General features: G+C 39.2%; 1 protein-coding gene across 1 annotated transcript in view; it reads right to left on the reverse strand.

Annotated features, from left to right (window-relative positions):
* Positions 1-456: 456 nt before the first annotated feature.
* LOC138982233 (ATP-binding cassette subfamily C member 4-like) overlaps positions 457-10,009 on the reverse strand; it is a 48,773-nt gene continuing 39,220 nt past the window's right edge. The window contains exons 23-27 of the mRNA XM_070355472.1: positions 9,577-9,768; positions 8,959-9,114; positions 8,340-8,602; positions 7,027-7,132; positions 457-6,840 (exon numbers count right to left, since the gene is read on the reverse strand). Coding sequence (XP_070211573.1) covers positions 5,851-6,840; positions 7,027-7,132; positions 8,340-8,602; positions 8,959-9,114; positions 9,577-9,768 — 1,707 coding nt within the window. The 3' untranslated portion in view covers positions 457-5,850. The remainder of the gene's footprint in view (positions 6,841-7,026; positions 7,133-8,339; positions 8,603-8,958; positions 9,115-9,576; positions 9,769-10,009) is intronic.

Here is a 10,009-nt window from a genome sequence, read left to right on the forward strand (position 1 = left end):
TGTAAAATCTTGGACGTGAGGAAGGTATCTTTAAATACAGTGCTACTTCTGTTCAGACTTTGTCCTTAATTCTTCTTGTGTAGCCTGTTTAAAGTTGGCAGTTGTACTTGTGTTATGCATTGTTTGTTAACCATTCATATTACAGTGTAATTAAAAACAAATTTGCAAGACAGATTTGTCTAAATATATTGTAAAAAAAAAAAAAAGGTAAATATCCGCTTGTTTCTGAATTATGAAAGGTTCATGTATTTTCAGTGATTAACAAGTGCTTCTTTTGGTAACATCTCCAACCTTTACAGAAGTCCTGCAACAAGTATACTCGATTAATGATGAAAGTTCTGTTATTAACTTATTAAAGTGTTCTTTACCACTATTTAAGCCTTGCTTTGTTTAAAAAGGACAATTGCATGTGTACGGATGTGTGTGCATGAACAAATTAGACACCAACAGAATTAGTTCTGTAATCACAAATTTATTGTCAAATAAATAGGCCAAGTTTCATGAAGCTGCAAGTTCTTGAAAATTAAACATCTGACAAAACATGATTGTCCAATGTGATAGAAAATTCATCAGTTCTTAAAGATACAAGTTCTTTTCAGTGTTTCATCTTGCAAATCACTAAACAGCTGTCGAGGATTTTTCATGAGATAAGAGCACCCTTCCACTTGAACCAAAAATATGTTGTTTTATTTAATTTTTGTGCAGATTCAGATTTGTTGAGCTGACACCTGTCACAATAAATTCATAAAGAAACACAAATATGTGTCCAAATTGAAGGATGCATGCTCTTATCCCACCTAAAAGCCAGGAAAAAACTGTGCTGGATTACGTCATTGCTTACACAGGAAGGAAGGCATCTTTGAGTTGCTGAAACAAAGTTTGGAGGAAGCACCCCCATCACAATTCTAGATTATGCAATGTAACTCTACCTAGTTCTGTAGTATTTCACTGCAAAATGTTTATTTTACATATTTCTTCTCTCTGGATAGTTAGATAAGTTTCCCTAACACCAGCACCATCACCTCAAATCTATCAGAGCTGAGAATAAGTCTTGTGTCAATATCAGCTGGTATTTATATCATGTGACATGGGTATGAATGAAGAGGCTGTGTTTGGGCATGTGTAACAATAGTGTACAACTTTTAAAAAAACAAATATTTTCTTGTAGTTTATTATTATTATTATTATTATTATTGTGATTATTTTTATGCGCCTAATCTAGATATAGCCCTAGGCGCTTACATATTAATTTCTGCCGTTTGAAATGGAATTTTTTACAGACAGACAGACATACATTTTTTACACACTATATAACGCATTCACATCGGCCAGTAAAGCTCAGTAGCCTATTAGGCGAGCATTCACCTTTCACGGCCTTTATTCCAAGACAAACGGGTATTTGGTGGACATTTTTATCTATGCCTATACAATTTTGCCAGGAAAGACCCTTTTGTCAATCGTGGGATCTTTAACGTGCACACCCCAGTTTATAAGACATTTTCAAAGACGTATATTTTTGTTCTTACAATTTTGTCATTCCACGAGTCAAATTTAAAAACATGCATCCAATCAAAACAAAAAGTGACAATCAACATAAAATGGCATTGTTAACTACAGCACCGGAGAGTATTTTGACTTAGTTGAAAATGCACATTAAAATACTGTTTTCCATTGCCAATTACAGAAGATCTAAGAATACAAAAGACTTGCACATTAGCAAGCTAATCAGCTAAGCAGAGCACTGTCCAATAGCAGTCTTATTATTAAAAAAAATAACTGGCATGTTCACTTAAAACTTTAGCGAACACTTGTGCCAATGCAGGCATCTTCACAATTCATTTTCTTATCTCCTGGTCACATGTAGCAAATGCCTACACAACCATCTGACACTAAAGTGAACAAATGTTGCCTGCTGGAAATATTTTAACTACCTGTGTTAAAAATAAAGCATAATGAAACATGAATAAATGGAACCACATTACTTGCTGTTTCGTACATAAAATATCAGAATCGATCCTTCAATATTAATAGGTCAGTATTATGGAGCTGCAATAACAGTAAAAGGTACTCCTCATCATATTATTTGTAATATTTGTATCCACTGACAGGTTATCTTTCAATCACAACAAATGGCACAAATCTCAGTGGAATGTTAAAGAGGGAGATGTAAAAACGATCTCAGGCCAAGCCTTCAAGAATAAGTCAAACTGACCAACCATTTTACGTAGACTTTCTTTTCTTTATTTGGTGTTTAACGTCGTTTTCAACCACGAAGGTTATATCGCGACGGGGAAAGGGGGAAGATGGGATAGAGCCACTTGTCAATTGTTTCTTGTTCACAAAAGCACTAATCAAAAATTTGCTCCAGGGGCTTGCAACGTAGTACAATATATTACCTTACTGGGAGAATGCAAGTTTCCAGTACAAAGGACTTAACATTTCTTACATACTGCTTGACTAAAATCTTTAGAAAAAATTGACTATATTCTATACAAGAAACACTTCACAAGGGTAAAAGGAGAAGCAGAATCCGTTAGTCGCCTCTTACGACATGCTGGGGAGCATCGGGTAAATTCTTCCCCCTAACCCGCGTTTTTTTTTACGCAGACATGCACCAATATGTTTAGCAGAATGAAAGAAAACCAACACCATATATATATGCATGCAGATTTTGCTTTAACTTCAAATGCGCATGAAAAGATAGCCTCTGCTCTGGATGCCATTGCCACTAAATGCAAGTGAGTAGATTTAAAAACAAAACAAAAAAAGAGTTCAAACAGGCAAAGATTTCTTTTGCAAACAACAGAGGGCAACATAGTCTTCTGGCAACCCTTGTATGTTTACTGGCACAACACTCCTTAAAACCTATCCACCTGTCTTTGAACTAATGACTAGACACTCACCTGGATTTTGTGTTCAAGAACCCAACAGATCACATCCATCCCTTTAATCCCAACAGAATATGTGTGCTACAGCCTCCTTTTTAAGACCCTCCTTTCTCAAATGTTCTGTTCATAGCCGCTGTATATCTACCTCCATTTTAAGACTCCCTCCCTTTTAAGAGCTGATTTTCTCAGATTTTTGAAGGTCTTAAAACAGGGGTTCCACTGAAGTAAGACTGTGACAGAGCTGTACATTGCAAACTATAATCATTAAATTTGATATGCAAGGTGATTATGAAGAAATATGATACAGTTTTAAACAACAGCAAAAGTTTTGACTCAAAAAGAACCAAAGTCATATTAAAGGTAGTTGGTTACTTAAAGATGGATAAAATGTAATAAACTACATAAATATAATAGATACTGCACAGATTGAGCATAAAATATCATGATATGTATTTGTTTACAATAGAAATGAAAATTATTCACAACACAGAAGTGACATTGTGTCTTGATATGGAATGCAAATTGTATAATTCTGATAGCCATACTATCTTCAATGTGTAAGAATCACTGGTACCTTGAAAGCAGCAGTAAATTGATTATTAAAATTGATATTTGTTGCATATAAAAATAGGCACAGGGACAGGATTAACTGCACAGATAATTACAATAGCAGGGGCCGGTTTCATTGGCCAGCAACACAGTCGTTAACTGCAGTTGAACAAGTGAACTGCAGTAATCCGATGAAAATTGAAATCAGGTCGCATGAAAAGATTTCAGTCGGCCGACTGTGCCTCTTCGCACAGAGAGTTGCCCAATTACAGTGCAGCCCTCCCCAATCACCGGTTTCGGACAACCGCAGTTGGATGACAAAGCGCTGGTCTGTCAGTGTGACCACCGCCAGTCAATGAAACCGGCTCCTGATGTTACACTTTGCAAGGCATGTTTCAAAGCAAAGCAATTTTACTTTCCCTCTCACTTCTTTCAACCTAACTACGAAAAGGTCATCTTACCAATCCAAAAATCTCTCTCAAAAACAAAACAAAATAACCATGGAAAATGCCTTGCCTGTTTTGGTCATTGCTACTGTTGTGCTCAACTTTAAATGATGAACATTTATTACGGTTTAAGCTGTCTTCGGAAAACAGTGAAAATACTTTTACGAAAACCTAACACATTTTAAGAGGTAAAAGAAGTTTCTGCATTTCCCAGCCAAAATCTTTCTCCTTACAATGGTTTACAAGTCTATTCAGCTGCACTATAAAATGCCCTAAAATAAAATAAAAGTTTGCGTAACTTGGACAATGTAAACAGCATTAAAACATCAAAAATGACAACTAAATGGAATGTTTTGATTTGGGTATGATCTAAAAGCAGCTACAAATCACAAAAACAAAGAACGAATATATATATATATAAACAAAAGTGTATGAATATCACTTGTAGGTTTGACATCATTTTCCTCAACACAAGTTATACAATCCGTTGGGTAAAAAAATAAAAAGGCAGAAGCCGAAGACAACACACATGCATAAATAATTATAAACAAACAGCTGCCTGTCTGCTCAAAGCAGCTTGCACAATAACATGGCATTCTGGATTACACATCTCTGATATATATATGATTCTCATGGTTATTGATGTTAAAACACGTTTAATACAACACATACTAGCGTTACTACCCAAAACTACTGGTTCATTTCTAATTTTGACCATGTCATCAACTCCAGATCTATAATACTAAATCAAGGTTTGTTTGTTTATTTGTTGCTTAACGTCCAGCCGACTACGCAGAGCCATATCAGGACGAGGAAGGGGGGGATGAAGGGGGCCACTTGTCAAGCGATTCCTGTTTACAAATGCACTAACCCATTACTTGTGTCCCAGCAGGCTTTAGTAAAACTAAATTAATACCTACTGGAAGATTACCAGTTTCCAGTATGTTAAAATAGGCTTAACCTATCTACTGCTGGACTTACATCAGAACACTAACAGATTAAACTATACATGAATCGCGAGACAAGCGGCAAGAGAAGAGATTTTTGGAAAAAATACAGGTGAATGAGCAAGAAGGCAGAAAAAAGAAAAGAATTCATGAAGAAAAAGAGAGCATGACAGGAAAGAGGAACCAAAAATCTACCTAACAGCAAACTAGAAAGCTCCTGCGGTTCCAAACACAGGAGGGGCTTTTAATTTCATAACCGCAGTGCCCCACTGCGGGACTAAATCAAGGTCCGAGTCCTTTTAACAGATAAAAGTTTTACAATACAAACCACAATTTATATTGAGCAGTGAAGACTATGTACTGCCAAGTTACTTTCTTTACATAACTGATTGTACATACCATGATTTAATAAAGAGATACAGAAAAACTTTAGTCTGTCTACATGAGTATCAAAAGAACAAAAATAATATCATGCATGGTCAAACCAGTGACAAAAATATAGTTTCTTGCATCAAATCTTGATTTAAAATTTTGCACAGAATATTATGTTGTACATATGCACAGTGTTGCCGAATATTTTAAAATGTTATATCCCAATTGAAAAATTCACATGTACAGAAAATCAGGCAATCATTTATTCATCACTATGATTATAAAATACACACACACACTCTCTCTCTCTCTCTCTCTCTCTCACTCACAATGCATTCATCAAATTGTATCTGCCCAGTACTACCAACCCCTTGGTATGTTAAAAATACTTTCGAAAAAAGCTGAAAGCATGTGAATAAATGTATTGCATAATGAACTGTAGAATAAGTGCAGTCATAAAAATACACTTCCTTCCTTACGGCAAAAAATACTGATGCCCAAAATACAAACAATGTTGAATATTACTCACAACAAAACGCTCTTGGCAACACATTAAAATAAAAGTATCAGCAGACTCAAAATACAAACAATGTTGAATAGTACTCACAACAAGACACTCTTTGAAACGCATATTTAGGTTAAAGTGCATCAGCAGAATATGATCCTTTCTGTGTCTTCTTTGCTTTCTTGGCCCGGAGGGGAGTACTCTCCAGAAATGATCCTTGGTCTGGACGATGGATACCCCACCCTCCCTGACGTCCTCCCTCTGGACTTTTCTGATCTCCCCTGGACCCGAGCAGGAGGTGCACTGGCCTCCCCTATAGAAGGAGAGGGAGAGAAGTTTCTTCGAGGTACAGGTGGAGTGTCGATACTAGTCTCGAGAATTCTTCTCTCCACAACCCCTCTGGGGTTGCTACTGCTTCTGTCTGTGTCTCTGTTGGGAGCATTTTGATTGGTTGGTGAACGCACTCTCGGTCGTGGGGAAGAGCTGTAATCTACGATGGGACTAGACTCCACACTTCTGGGAACATTCTTCCCATTATTTGGCCTGTAAGTCCTCTCTTTCTCTCTGCCCGCCTCGTCGCTTTCAGCAGAGTTTTGAGCCAGAAGCTTTGGTGGTGTGTCGTAGCTCAACAACGGCAGTTGCTCCCCACCTTCCTCTTTTTCTGTTACCTCCTCCCTGTCTGCATGCCCAGCTCTCTTTCCTCGGTTAGGACTCATCCTCCTCTTGTTGATAAGCTTCTGTGCCGGTGCCATACTCACCTGCGGTTTGGGTCGGGCCAAGGGGCTTGTCACTTCCTCATCTCTAACATCGCCCCGGCTTCCCCAATCACTGTATGCCTTCTCCAGCGAATCCTGGCTTTTGGTGAACTTTGCCAAGTTACTCCACGCCAGGGATCCAGGGCGGAAAGTCAGGTCTTCTGTGCTGGCGTGGAGCTGCTCTGTGGCCATGAAGACCGCATGTTCCAGCATCAGGCTGGCCGAGGCACGCTGCTGGTGGGACAACTCTGCTAAGCTGCGTAAATGCTGAGCCTGGCGTCTGCTGCCCTGTTCAACGAGGCGCATGAAGTAGCCATCTCCTGTATTCATCAGGTTGTAAGGTGTGTCAAATTCTTTTGCCTCGCCTTTGTGAAACACCTGCACACAGACCATCAATCTCACTTGATGTTTTCCAACTGGCTACATGAACTATTAGAGCATGAACGGAAAATAATTAATTCTTAAAGATTCAATCAAACTTACAACTTTAACTGTCAGTAAAAATTGATGTTCGGAAATAACTGTACACACACACACAAGCACTCTGCCCTTGACACAACTCACCATAATCCTGTCACAATCCATCACAGAGGGGAGTCGGTGAGCAACAGTCAGAACAGTACAGTCCCGAAACTTAGCTCTCAGAATGCGCTGTATCTGGTCATTCACACTGAAATAGAAACGGTTCCACATAAAATTAGGCTACAGCTTTCAAGTAATTAGAGAGATTAAGTGTACAGTTTTAGTGGTAGTAGTAGTGGTTAACTTAAGGAAAATCTATGTATCATTACGCATTCCGCTTACCATAACGAAACCGACAACGGCGTCTTGGCCCGTGCGTTTAGTTTCACTTTCGTTAACGTGATGGGAGGGAAGACAACTGTTGCAATAATTCGAAAGAGTAGTGTCCCATGTCTGGACTCTTCAGTTGGAAAAAGAAGAAAAGTCATACACGGAGCAGACTTTCTTTTTTTATTTGGTGTTTAACGTCGTTTTCAACCACGAAGGTTATATCGCGACGGGGGAAGGGGGGAGATGGGATAGAGCCACTTGTCAATTGTTACGGAGCAGACGACACAGCCGAAAACAAGAACAAAAGAAACGATTATTGCAATGTTGTTTGTATTGATACATCTTAATGTTTCTGTGATACATTTTAACCACTCAATTGTTGAATAGGCGCATGCAGAACGTTCGACGTGTACAGAATCTTCAGAAAGTGAATTCGCTGGAAGAGAAGTGTTTGTGTGCATCTTTCTCTGTCTGCAGATTCACTCATTCCGATTCATTTCTTTGGCTGAGAATTTAGTGCATTAAACCTGGAATAAATCACACATGAAACTGACATTTGTGTTGTTCAGTAACATACTGGTTATAAAGAAATGTAGGAATAAACATGCGTGCGCTGAGTTTTCACATAACATTCAGGGCTCGTTATTTCTGTCGATTTAACCATCGCTCGTTAGCAGATCAAAGGGAGCAAACGTAAACTTTGACCCCTAACCTTTGAACTGCGCACAAAACGCTGACGTCACCACATAAAAAAGTACCGATAACCACTCACACTGACACTGACACTGTACACTTAACCAGTCTATTATTAATTACAAATTGTATAGACTTTACACTGAGAGCAATCTTTAGCAAGTACAAAATGCTGTTACCCCAGGCTTCTGATCTCATATGTTTATTTCATATGAGGATAAAAAAACAAACTGGTTATTTAGTGTTAACTTGAAATCCATGATCTTTACCTCAGCAACTTGATTTGAGTTATCCATTTCATGTACAAAATATAAAACATGGAAGAAAGCAGTTGCCACTTACTTGAAAAATGTGATGCACCCAAAGCAAACTCAAATAACTCTTTTTCTCACCTGGGTTCAATATTGTCAGTAGCCTCCTCAAACAGAATCAGCTTGGTTTTCCTGATGACGGCTCTGGCAAGATACAGCAGCTGCTTCTGGCCCAAGCTGAGGAGTGATGCATCCACACCCACATCCACAGACAAGCCTCCACGGATGCCTGCCACTCGGTCCCGGAGTCCCACCTGCTCCAGAATGCCCCACAGCTCCTCGTCAGACAGCAAGCCTGAGAGGTCAAGGTTGGAGCGAAGTGTGCCAGGCAGCAAAATTGGGTCCTGAAACAAATGGAGGGTTGAACAATCTTCAATAGAAGAGCCTGAATATACTGGTACCGCTGTTACAGTCTTTGCACTACTGTGTATCCTTTAGGATGTTTCTACAAATCATATGAACATACATATATAACATTGCTTTGATGCAAACATTTCCTCACTAATATTCATGTTTTCAAGGGTTGACTCCTCTTATTCGACAATCAATGAATCATACTTGCATTTAGCATGACAAAGTTTCCTAGCCCTCCTGCTCTACTGTGTTCTTTTCAAGCGTAGGCATATAAGGAAAATGATATTGGCTCAAGAGTTAGAACCCTGAATAAGGAGAAGCATTACCAAGTCTGCCCTCTTCTCACCTTGGGAACAACAGAGATGTTTTTACGCAGTTCGTGCAGACCAATCTTCAAGATGTCAAATCCATCCATGAAGAGCATCCCCTGTACCTGCCCCAAACGAAGTAATGCAGCTACCAGCGAGTACTTTCCAGAGCCTGCATCCCCTACCACGCCCACCTGTGAAGAGAAAAAAGAAGAATACAATCAATGAGAGCATTCTCCACATCTGATCTATAAAATCAGCCAAGGTCCACGGCTGAACAGATATATCCAATTCAGTTTTTCTTCCAAAACAAATCCTCTGAAGAAGATAAGATGCCCGCAGCAAGCACGTAAGCGAGTTTCTTGCCCTTGCTGCTTTTAAATTAACACAGCTCGTGTTTAAGAACACTGCTACAAAATGTTCCTAACACTTCCTTACCACATTTACACAAGAAAGATCTATATGAATGATATGACATTTGATGGAGGCATCACAATGTGACCCTCTCTGAACAACTTTTATACAACATCTTTAGATTTTCCTACAGCCACCAGCAAAGACTAATAATGTAGATGCAATAGTCCCCTAATTTCTCATGCATCTCTCTCCAGGATAAACGCCCATCACATTCACTACCATAAACCCAAACAGCTCACCTTTTCTCTACTCTTGATGTGGACATTGATGTCCCTGAGTAAGTAAGTGCCGTTGGGACCAGCCAGTAGACTGGTACTGCTGAAAGTGATGGAACCCCGGTTTGGCCAGTCATCAGGGGGAGGCTTGTCTGAGAACAAGGCTGGCTCCTGTTCTTCTCTTCTTAAGGCCAGGGCTTGCTGGACGGACATCATCTGAAAAATTGTCCACTTGTTCATCTGCACCTTTTCATTCTGTCTGGTAAGTACAGTGGAACCTCCTTTAGAAGACCTCCAAAATTCTGCGAAAATTAAGTCTTAAAAAGGAAGGAGTCATAAAATGGAGGTACGGCTGAACAAATTTTAAATTTGTGGTTTTCCATGAAAAGTCACAAGAAATTAGGGTCCGTTCCTTTTTGACTCCCCTAAGTGATCAAGGGGGGGGGGGGGGGGGGGG

Source organism: Littorina saxatilis, linkage group LG1 (assembly GCF_037325665.1).
Source record: "Littorina saxatilis isolate snail1 linkage group LG1, US_GU_Lsax_2.0, whole genome shotgun sequence".
Lineage (NCBI taxonomy): Eukaryota > Metazoa > Mollusca > Gastropoda > Littorinimorpha > Littorinidae > Littorina > Littorina saxatilis.